The sequence below is a fragment of the Chroicocephalus ridibundus genome, chromosome 8 (genome assembly GCF_963924245.1).
Source record: "Chroicocephalus ridibundus chromosome 8, bChrRid1.1, whole genome shotgun sequence".
Lineage (NCBI taxonomy): Eukaryota > Metazoa > Chordata > Aves > Charadriiformes > Laridae > Chroicocephalus > Chroicocephalus ridibundus.
The window spans coordinates 41,636,800-41,657,694 of record NC_086291.1 but is presented as its reverse complement, the minus strand read 5'-3'; the positions used below and the strand labels follow the sequence as shown (position 1 = coordinate 41,657,694).

Sequence of the window (20,895 nt, the reverse complement as noted above, 5' to 3'; positions counted from 1 at the left end):
CTTGTCCATGGCTCCTGCTCAGATGTCCATGGGCTCTTCAGGCAGAGAGGGGCTGGATGTGCCAGAGTCTGGAGGACATGAGGGACATGGGGACACATGTGGGACCCACCCTGACACCCGCGGAGCCAGGGAGGACCAGGCCCTGGCGGGAATGATGGATCCCAACAGGAGGCTTGAGGACACGCCGGACGGCAAGGCCAAGGCCGTGGCACCCATGGGACATGCCAGTGGCTGTTGTTGACCATGGGGTGTCCCCGGCCTGGCATGGGGCTGGTGCAGTGGGGCAGGGCAGGGCAGCCGGGCCCCCTCGGGGCCTCCTCAGGGCTGGGCCCCCCGGGGCAGCCGGGGCCCCCTGGGGCAACGCCGCAGCCGCTCCCTGGGCCCAGCAGCGTCGGCCGCAGCCCCGCCACCCTCGGCGCCGATAAGATAAGGCCAGGGCGGAGGTGCCGGCTGCTATAAGAGAGCGTCCCCGTGGGTGCTGCAGCCACCAAGACCTGCCTGCCCCTGTCACCAGCCGCCACCATGCTGACCGCCGATGACAAGAAGCTGATCCTGCAGATCTGGGAGAAGGTGCTCGGCCACCAGGAGGACTTCGGAGCCGAGGCCCTGGAGAGGTGCGGGCCGGGCCCGGGGACACCACAGGCGATGGGGGCAAGTGGGTGGGAGCCCCACGGGGGGTCTGGTGTGGGGGGTCCGGCTGGGGGTCGTCAGCACTGACACCCTCCCGCTCCGGCAGGATGTTCATCACATACCCCCAGACCAAGACCTACTTCCCCCACTTCGACCTGCAACACGGCTCTGACCAGATCCGCGGCCACGGCAAGAAGGTGGTGACCGCCTTGGGCAACGCCGTCAAGAACCTGGACAACCTCAGCCAGGCCCTGTCTGAGCTCAGCAACCTGCACGCCTACAACCTGCGCGTCGACCCCGTCAACTTCAAGGCAGGCGGGGGACAGGGGACAGGGGACGGGGAGTGGGGCACGGGGACAGGGGGACAGGGGGATGGGGGACCGGGGGCCGTAGCGATGGTGCTGAGCCCCATTTTGTCTTGCAGCTGCTGTCGCAGTGCTTGCAGGTGGTGCTGGCTGTGCACCTGGGCAAAGACTACACCCCCGAGGTGCACGCCGCCTTCGACAAGTTCCTGTCGGCCGTGGCCGCTGTGCTGGCCGAGAAGTACAGATGAGCTGCCGTCCGTGCCCGGGTGCCATCAATAAAGACACCTTTGCCACCGCACCGTGTCCGTCTGTGCTGGGGTGGGGGGCTGGAGTGGGCTGTGACGTTGCGGTGCTCCCATCGGAGTGAGGGAGGGAGCTGCCGGTAAGGCTGACTAGTGCAGGGAGGCAGCACTGGACACGGACTCCCTGGGTGCCTCCCCGAGAGTCCTGCCTGCTTCCAACCTCCCCAGCTTGGGATGCCGACAATGCTGGTAGCAGGACCTGGAGAATGGAGCTCAGCCTGTCACCCTGCCCTGCCTGCATCCCTCGGGACGCAGGGGAAAGGATGTGCCAAGCCAAATGTGGTTCTTGCATCCCCTGGAAGGATTCTCCAGGTGGGGGTAGGATTAATCCTTCCTGGCTCCATCTACCACGATGGTTGTTTAGGACTTTATTGGGGATGCTGTGGGAGCCAAGCATCTGCATGAGCTCCAAAAGCAATCAGACAAGTTCATGGAGTGACAAAAATCCACTGCAGACCATGAAGCACAAACACTGTTCTTGGGCTAAAGCCCCTGAGCCACAAACCCCCACTGACTTCCAGGGAAGTGCCCCCACTCCTGCCCAGGGCGTCTGCGCTTCCGCTGGCACCGGGACAGGGTGGGAGCAGGGTGGGCCACCAGTTTCAGGGTCCTGGAGCCTGAATTAAGAAATAACACATTGTCTTCAGATCACAGGCGATGGATTATGAGATACTACGCTAGCCCTGGGTTTGCCCTGTGCTGTTACACCAGAGGGAGGAGGCGACAAGCGCTCTTGAGGGATGGGAGATGGTGCGTCAGGAGAGCTGTGCCTGCGGTGGCCGAGAGCAGGCAGCAGCCGGGCGCTGGGTGTGCGGGGACAGGGACCCTGCCTGCACAGAAACACGGGGCTGGGGGGTCCCTGCCTGCACAGAAACTTGGGGCTGGGGGAAATCCTGCCTGCGAGGAAACACAGGGCTGCAGGGGACTCTACCTGCGCAGAAACGTGGGGCTGGGGGAAATCCTGCCTGCGAGGAAACACAGGGCTGCAGGGGACTCTACCTGCGCAGAAACATGGGGCTGGTGGAAATCCTGCCTGTGAGGAAACACAGGGCTGCAGGGGACTCTACCTGCGCAGAAACATGGGGCTGGGGGACCCCACCTGCACAAAAACACGGGGCTGGGAGCCCCCGGGCCACGCTGGCCCCTGCTCCTGCAAACCACTCATGATCCCACAGTGCTTTTCCTCCATCTTCAGACGCATCCCAGTCTACACCCCAGTGTCCTCATGTGCGTTTACACCCATTTATTCTTGTGCCACCACTTTGAAGGGCTCTTCTGCCCCCCCGCCCCGATGCAGGCACAGGCAGACACACCGCCTCGCTCCTGTTTCCCTGGGCTCCGCTTCCCAGAAGAGCAGCCCCCTCCCTTGTCCTCCCCTCCTCCCCCCTCTGACATGGTGCCAGCTCGAGCTAATCTCCCCCAAACACAAACGATAAGAACCATCGGCCATGGAGGAAACACGGGTGTGAACTGTCCCCTGCCTGCCAGCACCAGCCCTCGAACCTACTGGAAACAGCCCAATCCCCCTCACCCTTCTCGTCTTCCTCACCATCTTCATCTTCACCTTCTTGCCTTCCTCACCTTCATTATTTGGGGCACACAGGGCTCACCATGGGCCCTGCCTGCCTTCCTTCCCCGCCTGCGAGCTCCTGCTGCTGCGACCAGCTGCTTGTGTCAGTGCCCAGGGCTGATCCCCCTGGCTCTGCCGAGTGTCCCCCCCTTCCCAGGGACCAGCGTCACCCCCGCAGCACTGGGGCCAGCACAGCACATGTGGGCCGGGGCAGCTCCGGGGTCTGTATGCAAAGGGTGATGTGATTGCAGTTCAGGGGTTGCGGGTGTGAAGAGGGCACACGCTTTAGAATGGTTTGGGTTGGAAGGGACCTTAAAGATCATGTTGTTCTTTGGGGTACACCGTTTTGGGGTGTTCTGAGGGAACCAGAGCAGCAGGTGCAGTGGGGCAGCGCAAATGCGCGGCTGTGTACAGGGTCTGCGTTGGATGGCAGGGTGTGCACAGGGACAGCGTGTGGGTGTGCAAGGATTGCCCAGAGAAGCTGTGGCTGCCCCATCCCTGGAGGTGTTCAAGGGCAGGTTGGACGGGGCTTGGAGCAACCTGGTGTGGTGGGAGGTGTCCCTGCCCAGGGCAGGGGGTGGCACTGGGTGGTCTTTAAGGTCCCTTCCAACCCAAACCATTCTGTGATGCTGTGATTCTATAAGGATGTGTATGTATAGGGGCTGTGGCAGATGGCAATGCGTGTACCGGGGCAGTTCAGGTGTGTGCGTGGATGGGTCGGTACAAGCGGGTGCCTGTGGCGCTGCGTGCAGGTGCCGGGAGCGCCGGACAGGCTCAGTCTGTGGACCACAGACTCCCACTACACTACTGAAGTCACAACCCTCACGCTGCTGTCCCCAACGTCCTGCCAGAACACATCCAGGCTGTGCCTGCACCGGGGAGGGGGACATCAGTCGGTGCCCCACAATGAGCCCTGAACCCAGCCTGTGCCGGGAGGGGGGACACACGGACTCCTCTGGTGCAGACCCCAACCTCAACCCAGGCCAGCGCGGACCCCAAACCTAAACCTAAACTTAAATCTAAGCCTAAACCTAAGCCTGACCCTGCAGCCAGCCCTCTCCAGAGGGGACGGACCACCCATCCCGCGCTGATGCCAGCCCTAACCCTAATCCCGACCCAGACCCCGGGCGGTGGCGGGGGGCAGCGACCCCCGGCCGGGGCGGTGCGGGGGCAGCGGTGCGGAGCGGGGCGCGGCGCTGGCCGGGCTCCAGCGGCGGCGGGGCCGGGGCGGGCGGCGGGGCGGGCTGGGGGCGGGCGGTGCTCCGGCACCGCATATAAGGGAGGCGGCCACCGGCGGGGGCACCCGTGCTGGGGGCTGCCAACGCGGAGGTGACACCATGGTGCTGTCCGGCAGTGACAAGACCAACGTCAAGGGCGTCTTCGGCAAAATCGGCGGCCATGCCGAGGAGTATGGCGCCGAGACCCTGGAGAGGTACGTGTCCATCCCTGCCGTCATCCCTTCCCCTCTCTGTCCCCAACTCCCACCTGCCCCCATCCTCTCCCCATCCGCAGCTGTCCTGTGTGACCCTGTCTCATCCATCCCTGACCCTCTCTGTCCCCCAGGATGTTCGCCACCTACCCCCAGACCAAGACCTACTTCCCCCACTTCGATCTGCAGCATGGCTCCGCTCAGGTGAAGGCGCACGGCAAGAAGGTGGCGGCTGCCCTGGTCGAGGCTGCCAACCACATTGATGACATCGCGGGCGCCCTCTCCAAGCTCAGTGACCTCCACGCCCAAAAGCTCCGCGTGGACCCCGTCAACTTCAAAGTGAGCACCTGGGAAGGGGTGACCAGCCCGGCTCCCCTCCTGCACCCGCCTTGGCCACCCTCTTGCCTCACCCCTTTGCTCACCGTCTCCTTTTGCCTTTCAGCTGCTGGGCCAATGCTTCCTGGTGGTGGTGGCCATCCACCACCCCTCTGTCCTGACCCCGGAGGTCCACGCTTCCCTGGACAAGTTCCTGTGCGCCGTGGGCAACGTGCTGACTGCCAAGTACCGTTAAGACGGCACCATGGCTGGAGCTGGACCCAACCCATTGCCAGCCCTCTGACAGCGAGCAGCCAAATGATCTGAAATAAAATCTGTTGCATTTGTGCTCCAGCCCTGGCGTCCCGCTCTGGTTGCTGCCCGTGGGGAGGGAGCGGGAGGGATCTGCTCCGGGGGTCTGTACCGGTGGTCACTCCTGCCAGGTGGGCACATGGGGGAAATGGGATCTGGTTTTGCTGTCTCAGAGAGGGGGTTTAGGGGGTGGTGGTGCCCGGCGGGCAGACACTGCTTTTCGGGTGCAAGCAGAGCATTTTCAGGCACCGATGGAGGGGAAAGGCGCACGGAGAGCAGCCAGAGTCCGGCCCTTGGGAGCTCCCTGCAGCCCCAGCCTGTCCTGGCCTTCCCACCAGAGCACTACAACGGGGTCGTCTCTTGCCCCACCAGCCCCGTGCACCCCTTGCCCTCATTCAGGCCAAATCGTTGGAGATCATTGCCTCCTCGAAGTTCTTGCAGGAGACAGTGGGATACAGGGGCTCCCAGCGCCTGTCACCCTCTGCCTGGTGGCACAGGGAGGACACCCTGAAGACCTCTGAGAGCAAGGACATCTTTTCTCTGCATCCCCAGCACACAGAGCTGCGCGGCAGCAGAGGAATTCTTCTGTTTTCACCTAACGCCGCGTTGCTGCGGTGTCGCTTTGGAGGGGTCCTGGAGGAGAGAGCAGGCACGGGGGACTGCAAGGGGAGCAGACGGGGTTGAGTCCTAGACCCTGCTCCTTGGGTTCGGAGCTGCAGCAGGGTAGGGGGTATCAGGGCAGGAAAACGAGCACAGGCAGCGAAGCGGTGCTGGGTGCCGCAGGGCTGGCGTCTGCGCAGCCCACAGCCCTTATCACAGCCAGCAGTGGGGTGGCCGTGGTGGGTGGCTGATAAAGGCGAGCGTGGGCTCCTCTCCAGCTGTGGGTGTGGTGGAGGACGGGGCAGAAGATAGTCCCAGAGGGCTATGACCTGCCAGGTGCTGAGTAAGGCTGCCCAGTCCCTGCCAGGGCTGGGAGGTGCTCGGTGCCGGGGGAAGGTTCAAGAAAGCCCTGGGGTGGCTGGTGCAGCCACAGCAGGGACCCAAGCCGACATTGCCATGGGGCCCTTTGCTCCCTGGCACTTGCAAGGATGGATGCTTTCCCCAGCCCTGTGGCCTCCAGTCACCATCAGTGAATGCACCAGGGACAGGAAAGACCCCAAATGACTCTGGAGAGAGCGGGAGGCCCTCCAGCCCCCAGGGTTTCTCCTGCAAAGCACCACAGGCACTGTGGCCCCCCTATGCCCACCACACCTGGGCACGGCGAGGAGGGGAAGACAAAGCTGGTCAGGGCATCACTGACCAACCTGATCCATCTTTGCGTGGAGCAGGGTGTTGGAGCAGGTCTCACCTTTCCAGCCGACGTCACCCAGATGTACCTGGGGGCACAACTCTGCTCCGCGGAGAGGTCCTGCTTCCTGGGGAGCTCGGGGGGAGCAGGGACATGGTGGGGGGGTCAGGGCATGCAGGTGTGTAAAGTACTGGGAAGAGCCAGCACCAAATCTAGCACAGAGTTGGGATGCTCCAAACTTGGCCACAGGGGACCCTGGTGGGGTCCTTATGCACATGGGGTGTGCATGAGAGGCAAGGTGTAGTAAGAGCAATGCAGGGGATGGTGGAGGGGCAAGGGCAGTGGCAGTTGTCCCCACTGCCTCTGCCAGGCTTTCACGGCGTGCTGTGTCCTCAGGCAGGATGCTTTGTGTGGCCGTGGGCAGTGTCTTGGCTCTGCAGCGCTTCCCCAGGGCTCTGCCTGGCCAAAGAACCGCTGAGCTCCAAGGAGCCAGAGTGAGTTTTGTCCCAGCCATTTGTCCCTTCTGCCACAAGATGGGGACCTCAAGCCGTGGTGCTTTATCGGGGTCGGGCAGAGGGTGCAGAGGGCCAAGTGTTGGTCCTGTCTGCGGGGCTGAGCTGGAGCCTCCAGGCAGGCTGCCAGGACGGGCTTCCAGCCAGTCCCAGGTCCTGAGCATGCTGGGGACACTCGTGCCAGCATGGAGGGGTGAAGGAGCCCTCCCCAGCAGCCCATTTCCAGCACTGGGTGCCGCGGCAGCTGGGTACCCCATGCCTCCCTTCACCGGGCATCCCTTGGTGGCCACGGCTTCATGTGCCCCAGGACACAGCCTGCCTGAGGGGTCAGCCACACTGGCAGCAGCTTTCCACAACTTGGCCCTCCCTCAGCTGGTGTTCCTGCCCTCGGGACCCGCAGGCAGCGCAGCACCTGGAGCAGAGTAGGTCCAATATTTACCACATTGCTGGCCCGGGTTGGTTTGGCAGCTGGCGTTGCTGCAGCCCTGATGCTGATGAGAGAGATGGAGGCAACCTCTGCGTTGCCACAGCAGCAGCAGTCTGAAATGGCACCAGGTGACATGGAGGAGGTGGACTCTGGGGGCAAAACCCCCTGATCTAGGCCATGGCAGTGCTCAGAAGGCAGAGTCACAGTGGGCAGCTTCAGGGGAAGAAGGAAGATGAACATCTTCAGGTGAGACATAAGCCTGGTCTGATGTCTCTGCTATCTGGAGGCCTTTCTCGCCACTCATCAATATTTATTCTTGATGGACAAAGCATCTATGGTTCAACGATACCTACAGAACAACACAGAATTTTGTTCTATGGCAGTCACCACAGCAAGTGGTGTCTCAGAGCTCGTTTTTATTGAAATAGGAACTAAAATGACATCAGGAAAACAAGCTTGGTGGTCATGACTTACCTGATGACAACACTTTTACTGGTCTCTCGAGGGGTTGCAAACAGCTTTGTCCAGGTTGATCGGGTACTACTCTTATTAGTGCCTGATAAATAGTCATGGCCCTAGAGAGTGCGCCCTGGAAAGGGGCACAGAAGTACCTACTCCTGGGCTCCTGGAGGAAGTCAAGCATCCACGGGGAGTTTACCAGGAATTTCCCACTCAAAGTTCAGCAGAGAAGCAGTTGGAAGAAACAGAATTGAGTTCTTACTGGAAGCTGATCTTAGGACACTGGCTGAGAGATCCTCTTGCTGGAGAGAGGAAGGAAAATGTCGTGTGTGTTTTACAAACTCTTCTTCTGTTTATACATCCCATATGCCAATAGCATAACTCTTGATCGGTGCAACCTATAGGTCTTTTGTTGAAAAGCTCCTGCGTAAGCAGTTTGTTCGCCATCTATTCGGACAGTTACTTCTTCCTAAATGTTTGTTTAGGTAATTTTGAATTTTAACCCTGTGCTTTGGGGTGCCCACAGCCCCTCCAGCTCAGGAACATCTGAGAATTTAATCAGCGCATTCTCCTTTACAACACATAAGTTATTGATGAAAGAACAGTGAATAATGATGTTGAACCAAGGACTGGAATCTGTCACAGAAGGAAAACAGACTCATCTGAAATGATTCATTCTTGGCAATGGCTGTGGTTATTACTCATCTCTTTCTTCGATTAAATGTCCCACTGTTTTTTTGTGATTTGAAGTTGACTGGTTTATAGTTTCCTCCTTTTACCCTGCTAACGGTAAGAGACCCTCTTGTCTAGTTTCTGTCACCCCATCATCCTCCGCCTCTTCCCAAAGATACTGGCTCTTTGGAGATGCCTTCAATCAGTTGCTGAGCTAAAGGGGATTTTTTTTTCCAGGCAAGCAGTCTGAAAATACTGGAATGATTTAATCCACACTTTTTAGGATCTGTCCCCCCCCCCCCGCCCACCTTCTCCACTGGCTGTTTTGCCAGTGGGAAAAGGAAAAGTGGTCATAGAAGACAGGAAATAGATTCAGCCTTCACTAAAATGCCAATTTTGATGAAGGACTTCCAATATTTTCTCTCCTTCCTTTCCTAAAAGCAGAGACTGCTCCCAGTGGAGCAGCGATATCGAGCACAGCTGTACAAGCCCCTCCAGACAGGACGGGGTTGATAAAAACAAGTATTCGCAGAACTTTAAACATTGTCTGCTCTCCTTTGCCATCACAAGAAGTTCAACACCGCGAGTGATATCTTAGAAAACCTTTTTGCTGATCCCCCTCAGAGCTGGGTTCTCCTCCTGTGAGCTCCCGGGACCCAAAAGGCATTAAGCATCACGCATGCCCCATCCCTGGAGATGTTCACAACAGAATCCAGGTCTTGGATTTTATATCTGGGAGGAGAAGGAGCAGATCTGCGGTAACACAACGTTGGCCACTGATGCCTTCCCAGTGCCGTCACTGCTGTTTTGGAGCCATTCATCAACTAAATGGCAGAAATTCTCCACACCTACTTCACATTGGGTTTCCTCCTACTTTTTGTGGCCTGATGAGGCTCTGAGCAACCTGATCTAGTTGAAGATGTCCCTGCTTACTGCAGGGTTGGACTACATGGCCTTTAGAGGTCCCTTCCAACCCAACACATTCTATGATTCTATGATTCTTCTTTCCCAGTGCTGTTTTTGGAACAGGAGATGCCACCTGGGGAGAGCACATGAGCCCAGCCACTTGTGACAGTGCTCCGCCGGCACCCACAGCAGCAGTAATCGCCCTTTCAGAGGGTACATTCCTGCCTGTTGCCTGCAGCGTCTGTCTGTTGACCTGCTGCTCACGAATTTGCTATACCTTTTATAAACCTGCTGATCCTGTTTGTTTCCACAGCCTCCTGTGGCAGCAAGTTCCAGCAGTTCATTCTCCCCCCCCCACCGTAAAAAGTCCCTTTTATCCATTTTAAACCGATCTACTAGACTCATCAGTGGCCTCTTAGTGCAGAATCTGATGAGCACCAGATCCACATTCACTTTATGATTTTGTAAAGGTGGTCCTTTCTGCTCCCCCCTTTCCAGGGAAAAATCCCAGCCCACCCAGGACCTCCTGGTACCGCAGCTGCCCCATCCCCTTGATCATCTCAGTTGCTCTGCTCAGGGATCTAAGGCCACTCTGTCCTTAGATCCAGAGGCCAGAACCGCACCAAGCTGTTACACAGCAGGCAAAAGATGTCCTCTCCCCCTTTTTTGAGAACCATTCCTGATGATATCACCACAATTTGCTGGCTTCTCGGCCCACTTCTACACAGCAAGGCTACAATTTTGGTGAACTGGAATGAGGACTCCAGTGTCTTTTTCCTGAGCTGTAACAGCCAGTTCGAGTTCAGCCTCCTCTGTTTTAGATCCTGTTTCCCTGTCTGTGTCACCTTGCCTTCATCTACGCTGAAACGATCGACCTCCTGTTTTTCTATTTATGACTCACACTGGAAGCTGCACATAGCGCAGCTCCATGGACCACATCAAATAGCCTTTCACCCGCCTCTTGCAGTGATGGAGCATCATCTGATGTTTCTATCCGAACCTAAAGCGTGCAACTTTAAGTGCAGATTTTCCAGGGACACAGTTCTTCATTATACCCTTCCTTTCCAGATCCCCTGTCACAGTGACTTCAATTGGCAAGGAGCTGCTGGGGAGACACAACTCAACCGGGATCTAGCTGGGGATGGTTAAAATATAGATTTTTTTACTCCTTGTACCAGAACCAGACAAACAGAGGGGATCAGGCTGTGCCAGCTCTGCGCTCTCCGGAGACCTTTGCACGTGGCCAAGAGGATCCCAGCTATGGATTTATGGAAAGCAATACAGCAAAATGTGCATTGCAGCTGCTCGGCCAGAAAGCTTTTATACCTCCTTCAGTGGTTGAGCAGCTGAGTGCCATTATTAATAGTAGAAGTATATTTATCAAAATTCATGGGTCAGCATTGTTAAAGCTCCACAGATTCGATTTGGACAGGTCATCGTTATTTATTTTTCCAGATTGTAGCTTCAAACAGGGATATTTTCTGTATTTCTCCCCAGCCTGGTTGAGACTGTAGGGAATGTGCTCTCCAGAGCAGAGTCTCCCACCTGTGTCTGAACTCCTGAGGAGGGGCTGAGCTTGAGGACCAAAGAGCAAGAAGCAGATGTGGTGACCATTACACGGCACCTGCACTATATTCCGTGCCACTAAGCCAGACAGAAGCCTTGGCCCCTGGCACTTCCATGCTCCCTTAGATTTCGGCACAGACAGAAGCTCGCCAGTGGTTTTGCAGCTTTCTAAACACTGCAATTTTTGTTGCCACCACAAGAGGAGGCAGATACCACCGCAGCTGGATCTTCTGCCTGGCTGCAGGTCACAGTGAGCCATGGGTGGCTGCATGCATCCACCTGTGGCACTGCCTGTGGAACTGGAGGAAGCTTCAGCTTCATCTCCAGCTCCAGCTCCAGCTTCATCTCCAGCTCCAGCTCTGGAGCAAAAGGGAGAGAGGGTGTTTCACCCTCCCTGGTTCAAACTCACCCCTTCTTCTGAGATCGCATGGCCACTTATCAAAGGGGAAGGGAACGACCCACAGAGCCGCTAAGCTGATGACAACATTTTAATGTCCTCATGTGTCTGGAGCAGCTGTCAGTCTGGAGGTGACTTCTCCTACAGCATCCACCACTCCAAACACTTCCCTTGAACACTGGAATGCTTTCCTTGGGGAACAGGAGCAAGTGCAGCGTTGTTGATCGGATTCTACATCACATTAGGTGAGTTTGAATTGTGCTCAGATCTCTCAGATCTTTGACTTTGAATCTCATTTTTCTTCCTTTAAGAGGAAAATAACTATAAGTAGAGGCAGCGTTGCGGAGAAGTCACTCATAAGGATTGATTGATGATGAGCCAATACCTTTAAAGTGGAGTGGAAGGCTGAATGAATATAGGATGAGAAGAGAAGCGTTGGTTTGTTATTCTTTCAGAACAACTTTTGAGCAACAGCAAAATCAACTGGGAGAACTCAAAGCTAATGTGGAAGGCACTTGCCATTGCCTAGAGGAAACGTTGTAAAATTACTTTATATCCCAAAGGAGTGGGAAAAACAAGACGTAAAGAGTATAAAACCTAACTGAAGTGTGATTGCCTAATATCATAAGGATATAAGGAATAACAAGGAGGTTATGAAAAATGGTGAGGAGAACTAGCCATTAAAGAAGGCTTTGATTGATGCTCGCAATATGCTTGATGATGCTCGCAATATGCGTGATGATGCTTGCAAGAACAGATAAACCCATCAAGTTGTGGGTCAGAATCTCTGAGCTTTGTTGTAAGTCATGAGCTGGTGGGGCTGGGAGCACGGAATTTTGCCTGGAGAAAATATGGATTGGTGAAAGAACTGTAAGACAGAGCTCAAGAAAACAGGGCGATGATAACAGGAGTGTTGAAAGGGAATTATTGGGCTGGAGGGAAATTATTGGTAGAATCTGACCTTGGACCTGGCCTTGGAATTGTTATTAATGGCCAAAACATTGGGTACTGTCACTATAGAGGAGGACCGGGATATTACAGGATCCCTGCATGGCCTCAAAGATCAACACAGGAGAAAGGGGATGATATCCTCATGCCTGGCAAAAAGACCTGGAGGAAGCTGCTGCTGTTGTTAGGCAGGGCACATTCCAGAAGGAGAGCTCTGAACATCCATGGATAGCAGACAAATGGCAGTGAACAAATCTAGGCCGGGATTTAGAACAGTCCCTTCCCATCCTATGCTTTATGTGCTCAAGCTTCTGGGCTGACTTCAAGGAAGTCTTCTCATAAATTACATGAGGGCATTGCTAGCTATTGATTGCACAAGCTGCTCTGACGGGGCTTTCACTGATGTCAGAGCCCCTAGAAAATGACTGGCTCTTCCCTAGGGAATTTCCTTCCCATACCTAGAAAAGTCACCACAAGTATATCAGGCCCATGAGAGCAAGAAGCAAAGATTTTGAGCTCCTGAAGTAAAAAGTCCATCTCCAGGGAGTTTGTGGTTGACTGAAAGCAGGTCTGAAGTCCTCAACCAAGCTGACCCATAAGCAAGGGGAGGGAATTTTGCCCAAGCAAGGACTCTAAGACTGTGTCCGGACTGCATTGCTCTCTTGGAGAACACAAACACATCAGAAGGTGTCCCAAAAAAAATGCATGTAAGAGGGAAGACTCTGTTGGAAACAACCAGAAAATCAGAGAAGGAGTTGACCATTCCTATGGAAGCCACATCTCCGGTGAGTCCTGTGAACGTGGCAGATACGTAACAGCTGAGAAGGCAACTGGACTTTGTAGGGACGAGTATAAAAAACCCCTGCAGATCAAAGGGTTGAGCCTCCCCAACAATTTCAGCACAGCACGGTGGGCAGCTACTGTCTGTTTACAACCGAGGCGCGTTAATGTTTGAGATTTCGGGTTGAACTGATCTCAAATTCCCATCTCATGTTCTCTTTGTGTCACAGAGAAGCAAACCCACAAAGCTACTGTTTCCTGTGGCAGCACCCTGGTTCCACCCCACCCTCCCCCTTTTCCCCAGGGCACTCTCCCACGGGTCCAGGATGCTCCTGGGCTTTTGAGACACCCCCCCCAGTCACTCTCCTGGGGCTCTCAGGGACCTCCTGGGACATCACGGTGCTGGAGGACCCCAGGACCAGCTGATATCTCTGGGTCATTGGGCTCCAGGGTGGGTGCTTGGGGTGGTGATAGGGCTCCAGGACCCCTCCAGAATCACGGGGGTCCCCAGGACCAGCTGATGTTCCTCGGTCACCGAGCTCCCCAGGGTTACTGGGGTGTTGGGGTGCTGATAGGGCTCCAGGACCTCCCCAGCACCACGGGGTACCCAGGACAGGAGGAGTTCCCATGCGGGTGCCGGGTCTCCCCCAGGACCTGGGCACCCCACAAGCCCCAGCCCCGATCCCCCCAAGGCTCCCCCCGGCCTGCGGGCAGCCCCAGCTCCCCGCTTCACCCCGGGGGTGCCCCGGGCCCGTACGCCCCCACGCCGGCGGCGGGCCCGTCACCGCGGCCGCCCGGCGGGGGCGGGTGTTCCGGGGGGGCGGGTGTTCCGGGGGGGCGGGCCGGGGCGGGGCGGGCCGGCGGAAGCGGGCGGCGGCGGCGATGGCGCTGCGGGGCGGGCGGCGGGCGGCGATGCCGGGGTAGCGGCGGGCGGCCATGGCGCGGGGAGCCGGCCCGCTGCGGCTGCTCCTGCTGCTCCTGCTGCAGCTCCTGGCGCTCCCCGCCGGCCGCGGCAACCGCACCGGGCCCGGTGAGTGCCGCACGGGATGGGGGGGCTCGGGGGCAGTTGGGGATGCTCCGCGGCGGTGCCCGGGGGCAGCTTGGGGGTGCCCGGGGGCAGTTTGGCAATGCCCGGGGTCAGTTTTGGGGGTGCCCGGCAGCAGTTAGGTGATGCCCGGGATGCCCGAGGGCAGTTTGGGGATCCCCAGCGGCAGTTTGCGGGTACCCCGGGAGCAGTTTGGGGGTCTCCGGCTGCAGTTCGGGGGTCCCCGGCTGCAGTTTGGCAATGCCCGGGGGCAGTTTGGGGGTGCACGGCAGCAGTTAGGTGATGTCCGGGGTGTCCGGGGGCAGTTTGAGCGTCTCCAGCTGCAGTTTGGGGGTGCCCGGGGGCAGTTTGGCAATGCCCAAGGGCAGTTTAGGCGTCTCCGGCAGCAGTTACATGGTGCTCAGGGTCCCCGGCTGCAGTTTGGGGGTGCCCGGGGGCAGTTTGGCAGTGCCCAAGGGCAGTTTAGGCGTCCCCGGCAGCAGTTACCTGGTGCTCAGGGTCCCCGGCTGCAGTTTGGGGGTGCCGGGGGGCAGTTTGGGGGTCTCCAGCTGCAATTTCATGGTGCCCGGCGGCAGTTTGGCAATGCTCGGGGCAGTTGGGGGTGCTCCGCGGGGGTGCCTGGGGGCAGTTTGGGAGTGCCTAGAGGGCTCAGGGGGCAGTTTGGGGGTGCCCAGCAGCAGTTTGGTGATGCCCGGGGGCAGTTTGGGGGTGTCTGGCAGTGGTTTGTCAATGCTCGGGGGACAGTTTAGTGATGGTCAGGAGCAGTTTGGTGATGCTTGGGGGGCTCAGGGGCGGTTTGGGGGTGTCCAGTGGCAGTTTGGGGGTCCCCAGCTGCAGTTTGTCAATGCCCGGGGGCAGTTTGACGGTGCCCAGGGTGCCCAGCGGCAGTTTGGCGATGCTCGGGGGGCAGTTTAGCAATGCTTGGGGGCAGTTTGGCAATGCCTGGGGGGCTCAAAGGCAGTTTGGCAATGCCTGGTGGCAGTTTGACGATGCCCAGGGTCAGTTTGAGGGTGTCCAACGGCAGTTTGGCTATGCACGGGGGGCTCGGAAGGCAGTTTAGTGATGCTTGGGGGCAGTTTGGCGATGCTTGCGGGGCTCGCGGGCAGTTTGGCAATGCTTGGGAGGCTCGGGGGCAGTTGGGGATGCTCTGCGGGTGTGCCTGGTGGCAGTTTGGGGGTGCCTGGTGGCAGTTTGGCGATGCTCGGGGGCAGTTTGGCAATGCTCAGGGTGCCCAAGTGGCAGTTTGGGGGTGCCTGGCGGCCGTTGGGTGATGCTCAGGGGAGACCAGGGCTGCAACAGAAGGGTGAGCCAGAGCTGGGGGGCTTCGCTGCCTGCCCCAGGAGACGGTGGGATCCCGGGGGGCAGAGGTGCCGGTGGGAAACCAACCCGGTTATGTTAAACGAGTGGGGGCTTGTTTGCTGCACAACCCCTGGAGCTGGTCTGAGTCCCGCAGCTCCTGCCAGGGATGGCTTTGAGGTGGCTTTGTGATTTCCCGAGTGGTTTGGGGGCCCTGTGGACCATCTCCAGTGGAGCAGCGCTGGTGTCAGGCACTGCAGAGCAGTGAGAGGTCAGGCCCAGACCCAGAGGGGTTTCTGCTGGATTTGTGGTGGTGGTTGTTTTGGTTTTGCTTTGTTTTCAGGTTACTTTCCTTCCAGTGCACTGAGGCAGCTGGGCAGGAGCAGGGGTTTCAGCAGAGCAGGGGCACTTTTCGTGGTGGTATTGGGGGTCTGGGGTCCCCGGGGACTGTGCCTCCCCCTCCGGAGGGTCACCCAGCAAGTGTGGTGGTGGGAAGGGCTGGGGAGGTGACATTATTTGCCTCCTTCACCCCGTCACAGAGGTAGGCTCGTCCTGGCGGTGGCTATCCGCTGTTGATGGTGGTTATCACTTCCTCATAGTCTGCAATGTGTGGAGGCTGCTCGGGGGGAGCCGGAGGGGGGAGATGGCCTTTTACCCCAGGCCCACCCTCCTCTGGCATCCTGCTGGGGGGGTTCCCAGCCCTGGAGAGCTGCCCTGCGCTGGAGGTGTGGTGGTTGGGTTCTCTCTGCGCTGGCCCACCAGCTGGGGGAATGCCTCTATAGGGTTAGGTCTGGGAGCTGGTGAGGATCAGCATCTCCCCAGAGGAGCAAGGAGTCCGCTTTCTGGAACATCTAAAGATGGATTTTTGACCCGGGCTAAAGGAATAGGGTTTCTGATACGTTATAAATGGCCAAACATCCTTCCACATCATCTTTAGAGTCAGGCTGATCCACTGTCCATATAGCTTTACGCAACATCTGCTTTGAAATGAGGGCTTCATCCTTTTGATGGGAAGCCCTGAAACCAGCAGTCAAGTTATCATTTCCTAAAACTACCATGAGATCATCTTTGGATAAACACATCCGAGCTCTTGCAGGTGGCTCTTTATTCTGAAATTCAAATAACCCGTCTCCTCTCTGCATCTGTGATTCTACCGCGTTTTGTTCCTTGTCTTAAAAAAAAACACTTGGTTTTTTTTCCGTAAAATGTTTGAAATCCACTTAGGTGAAATCTGTATGGGAGAGGATGGAAACAACATCCGTGTGACAGCTCCCTTGCTCAGTTTAGAGGGTGGTTTGACATCACGGGAGAGCCGAGGGGACTTCCCAGGTGTTGCCGTGCTGGTGCGGAGCATACTGGATGGACGGGGACAGCCACGCAGAGAGCGCAGCAAATACTCGAGCACTCTCTCTCGATGCAAATGGGCTGCTGGAGCACACGCCTCGCCTGCGGTGACCTGTCTTTCTGGCTTTTCTCTGTTGATATTCAGTTTATCTGCTCGTGATATTTCCTTGTCAGCCCTGGGAGCCAGCCTGCCCGTTCCCTGGGTGCAGCGTGGCCAGCTGGCGCCTCAAGAAGCTGTTTGTCAGCGGACTTTGCCTGCACCGGTGTCTTGTTGGTACAGCCACAGCTGGTGCTAAGCTGGTGGCAGGTCAGCCTGCCTGCCCTCGACTTGTTACTGCGCTTCAGCTCGCTCCAGGTCATTGACCGGTCCTTAATAAAGAGCACTGCTGGTTGCTTGAGTCTTTAATTTTGCAGCCTGCCTGCCCTCTCCTCCCCCAAAACCACACAAATCGTGCTTCAGCTTCGTGAGAACGTGCTGGAAGGGTGGTGACCGTGGCTGTTGGCCATGCGGAGCCTGACAGATGGTGGGGTTGCAGCAGCTTATGTCAAGGCAGAAGGGCTTTTCCCCATGCAGGTTGTCTGAGGGGACCTGTTGCCTTGAGCAGGACCAACTCTAATCATATTTTATGTCCGTGTCTGCCTTTGTCCTGAGCCCAATCATAGAATGGTTTGTGTTGGAAGGGACCTTAAAGACCATTCAATGCCACCCCCTGCCCTGGGCAGGGACACCTCCCACCACACCAGGTTGCTCCAAGCCCCGTCCAACCTGCCCTTGAACACCTCCAGGGATGGGGCAGCCACAGCTTCTCTGGGCAACCTGGGACAGGGGCTCACTGCCCTCACAGCCAAGAATTTCTTCCACGTATCTCACCTAAATCTCCCCTCTTCCAGTCTGAAGCCATTACCCCTTGTCCTATCACTACATGCCCTTGTAAAAAGTCCCTACCCAGCTTTCTTGTAGCCCCTTTTGGGTACTGGAAGGCCATGGACTTCCAGAAATAGACACACTGTGTGCATGCGGAGTCAGCTGGGGATATAGGCCCTGCCGATTAAAGATTGCTCCCTTCTGTAGCTCCTGTGTGTGAAACGTAACTGGGCTCACAGGGGCTCGCAGCCAGCTCTTGTCTGTGGTAGCCCACGCGCTGCGCTGGTGTGGCAGCCGGGGAGCCTTTGCTTGAAAAGCCCCTTTTGTGGTCTCTGCTCCTTGCTGGCCCAGAGAGCAGCATAGCCCCGGCGTGGGGACTGCAGCGGTATGGCTCTGCCTGGGTTCTGGGGACCTCTGGCTGTCCTGCTCCATGCCCTCCTGGCCGCGTGCACTGGGGTGCTGCTCCCTCGGCCGGACCCCGTGGGCATGCGGCTGGGGCAGCCCTCGCGGCGAAGCCAGGCGGCCACGCTCTTCCTCCTCGAGCGAGTCCCCCGGTTGGCCTGCACAGCCGGTATTTCTCGCTTTCCTGTTTCCTCCTTTCCCTGTTGGGTTTGCAGGGTGCCCGGAGGCTTTGGCTTGGTAATTTGCCAGGGAATTAAAGCCATGATTAACCTTCCTGTCTCTTTACAGCGCCGTGGGTGCAGGCCTGTGTGTGTCCCGCTTTGGGGCACGGATCGTAGTTTCTGCTAGGATTAGGTTCCTCTTGGCACGAAGTACATCCATCCCAAGGCTCTGGTCCTGCCCCAGGACTGTTTTCCTCTTTCTTTGGCAACTTTCTTAAGCTCAGTTGGGTCCTCTGTGTTTCCACACCACACGCCCCTGCCCAGCGTTGGAAGAAGGCGAGTTAAACCGCGCTTGCTGCTTTATTCTCTGATGGAAATGAGGAATCTCTGTCCAAAAGGCGCCATGGTTTCTCCCCACTCCAGGGAATCCCAGAGTAGAAGGAAGCAGAGATGTGAAGACCCCTTCTTCTACCCCTTGCTGAGTATTATGAACTTGTTTTCGGGTGGGCAGCATGACCTTGGCTCTGCTGTCTCCGTGCAGTTTCGTCCCATTCCCAACCCTGGCGTGACATTTCTTTTCCAGCCCCAAGTTGCAGTCTGGCTGGTTTCTTACTGACAAAACATTAATACATGATTTTACAGGTGAAATCGTCAGCAGGCTGGGGAGGGGGTCTGTAGGCGTAGCTGGGCAGAGGGATGGATGGAAGGTCTAGCTAGTCCTGATGGCACTTTGACTGAATAGCCATTGTCCTCTTGCACCACCTTTCAGCCTACCCTAGGGCTGTTCTCGCTATCCCAGTAGTCTTTCTTCCAGGCAGGAAAATCATTAGACCTTGGAAGGTACATCTGAAAGCAGAGTTAGGTTTGCAGCACACGGTCCAGAAAGCAAACAGCACCCTGGGCTGCATCCCCAGCAGCGTGGGCAGCAGGGCGAGGGGGGGGATTCTGCCCCTCTGCTCCGCTCTGTGAGACCCCCCTGCAGTGCTGCCTCCAGCCCTGGGGCACCAACAGCAGAAGGACACGGAGCTGTTGGAGCGGGGCCAGAGGAGGCCCCGGAGATGCTGGGAGGGCTGGAGCCCCTCTGCTGTGAGGACAGGCTGAGAGAGCTGGGGGGGTTCAGCCTGGAGAAGAGAAGGCTCCGGGGAGACCTTGGAGCCCCTTCCAGTCCCTAAAGGGGCTCCAGGAAAGCTGGGGAGGGACTGTGGAGCAGGGAGGGGAGCCATGGGACGAGGGGGAATGGTTTTAAAGTGGAAGAGGGGAGAGTTAGATTAGGTATTTGGAAGAAATTGTTTGCTGTGAGTGTGCTGAGCCCCTGGCCCAGGTTGCCCAGAGAAGCTGTGGCTGCCCCATCCCTGGAGGTGTTCAAGGGCAGGTTGGAGGGGGCTTGGAGCAACCTGGTCTGGTGGGAGGTGTCCCATGAGATAGTCTTTAAGGTCCCTTCCAACCCAAACCATCCTACTATTCTATGATTTTCATCGTGTTGTGTATCACAGGAAGTAGTGTGTTGTGCAGTACGTGTGTCCTGAGCTGGGTAAGACCGATAAATCAGCCCATGTGCCTCAGCAGAGACAGACAAGGGCACAGCTCTTGCCTGGTGGCACCGTAAACGCTGCTGGGAGCCCAGAGCAACCCCTGCGCTACCTGCTGCCATCTGCTCTGCACTGTTTGCCCCGGGGTTTGCTGCTGCCTGCTCCATCGCCTTTCTTGTGCCGTCAACTTTTCCTCCTGACCTTTCCTCCTCCTCCTCCTCGTGTCCTCTGGTGATCTGTCGTCTCAGAGCACATCTTGCAGAGCGTGGTTAAGGCATCTTTTAGTGCTCTGTGGCTTCAGGTGAGGGGTTTGTAGCAGGCTGCGGGCAGTTCTGCTGGAGGAACAACATGGACCACCACTTTTCTAACAGGACTGGGATGAGAAGTCAGGGACACACAGGCTCCTCCCAACAACCTTAGAACTGCTGTGAGCTTCTGTGGATGTAGCCCTGCAGCCTGCCCCCAGCAGCCCCCCCCAGCAACCGCTGTGCCCTCTGCCTTTCAGACTCCCTCTATGTCTCCGAGTACTTCTCCCAGAGCGCACAGAAGCTCTCCTTCTACAGCTGGTATGGGAACGCCAAGCTCTTCCACTTCCGTGTGCCAGAAGACACTGTGCTGCTTCGCTGGCTCCTGCAAGCGTCCCGGGGGAAAGGACCTGAGTGCACCAACATGGAGATCACAGTGTACGTATGTCCCTGTGTCCGTGCTTGCCCACGTGGGCTTCCTGTCCTTCTGTCCGTGTTGCTCATGGCCGGGGTGGGTTGTTTGTAGGAGGCTGGGCATCTGTTCCCAGTTGCAGCAGCCATAGTTTCTTATTAGCCCTAAATCTGTGTTTAAACCAGTAGGAGCATTTTGTGTCCACATTACCAGTGGATCTGGGGCTGTCTAGCAGACGTGGTGTCTAAGAGACACCTTAGAAACACTGGAGAGAGCTTCACAGTGAGACTGGTGTTGCTGCTCATGAGCAAAGGTGTCCTGGACCTTTCTGTGGCTGGCAGGCTCCTGCGCGTGGTACCAAAGGATGGGGCAGGACTACAAGGGGCTTGAGAGGACCCAAACCAATTGGAGAGAGACAAATTCCTCAGTGCAGAGGAAATGAAGAGACTGGGGAAACACTTTGTGAAGGGTGTGGGCCTTGTGCGGAGCACAGATAGCAGAGGAATGCAGACGCAGAAGCCTGAGAAGATGGCAAACTCAATGCAGTGAAAGAAATGCTGCTTGAAACAGTACTGGAGTTCTTGAAGGATTTGAGGTTAAAAACTTGCAAGACTTTGAGCTGTATCTTGGGGAGGGTCCAAGTTTCCTGGCCAAGTTGTGCCCATGGAGACACATGGGTCTCTGGCATCCACTCCATGGAGGTCTCGGGAGAGGCTTGCGCTTCCCTGGCTTGTCCTGGGCGCAGACCGGTGCTTTGAGTTGCTCCTGAGCAGCCTGG

General features: G+C 57.2%; 3 protein-coding genes across 3 annotated transcripts in view; all 3 read left to right on the top strand.

Annotated features, from left to right (window-relative positions):
• The first annotated feature begins 456 nt into the window (after positions 1 to 456).
• Positions 457 to 1,233, top strand: LOC134519763 (hemoglobin subunit alpha-2). The gene is made up of 3 exons (XM_063344342.1): positions 457 to 614; positions 737 to 941; positions 1,055 to 1,233. Exons 1-3 carry the CDS (start codon positions 523 to 525, stop codon positions 1,181 to 1,183), a joined length of 426 nt encoding a protein of 141 aa, XP_063200412.1. The 5' UTR covers positions 457 to 522; the 3' UTR covers positions 1,184 to 1,233.
• A 2,845-nt stretch (positions 1,234 to 4,078) lies between these two features.
• Positions 4,079 to 4,905, top strand: LOC134519701 (hemoglobin subunit alpha-A). The gene is made up of 3 exons (XM_063344205.1): positions 4,079 to 4,239; positions 4,371 to 4,575; positions 4,679 to 4,905. The coding sequence occupies exons 1-3, from the start codon at positions 4,145 to 4,147 to the stop codon at positions 4,805 to 4,807; spliced, it is 429 nt and encodes a 142-aa protein (XP_063200275.1). The 5' UTR covers positions 4,079 to 4,144; the 3' UTR covers positions 4,808 to 4,905.
• Positions 4,906 to 13,667: 8,762 nt separating this feature from the next.
• Positions 13,668 to 20,895, top strand: part of PGAP6 (post-GPI attachment to proteins 6) — a 19,612-nt gene continuing 12,384 nt past the window's right edge. The window contains exons 1-2 of the mRNA XM_063344222.1: positions 13,668 to 13,848; positions 19,966 to 20,143. Of these exons, the coding sequence (XP_063200292.1) occupies positions 13,755 to 13,848; positions 19,966 to 20,143 (272 nt within the window). The 5' untranslated portion in view covers positions 13,668 to 13,754. The remainder of the gene's footprint in view (positions 13,849 to 19,965; positions 20,144 to 20,895) is intronic.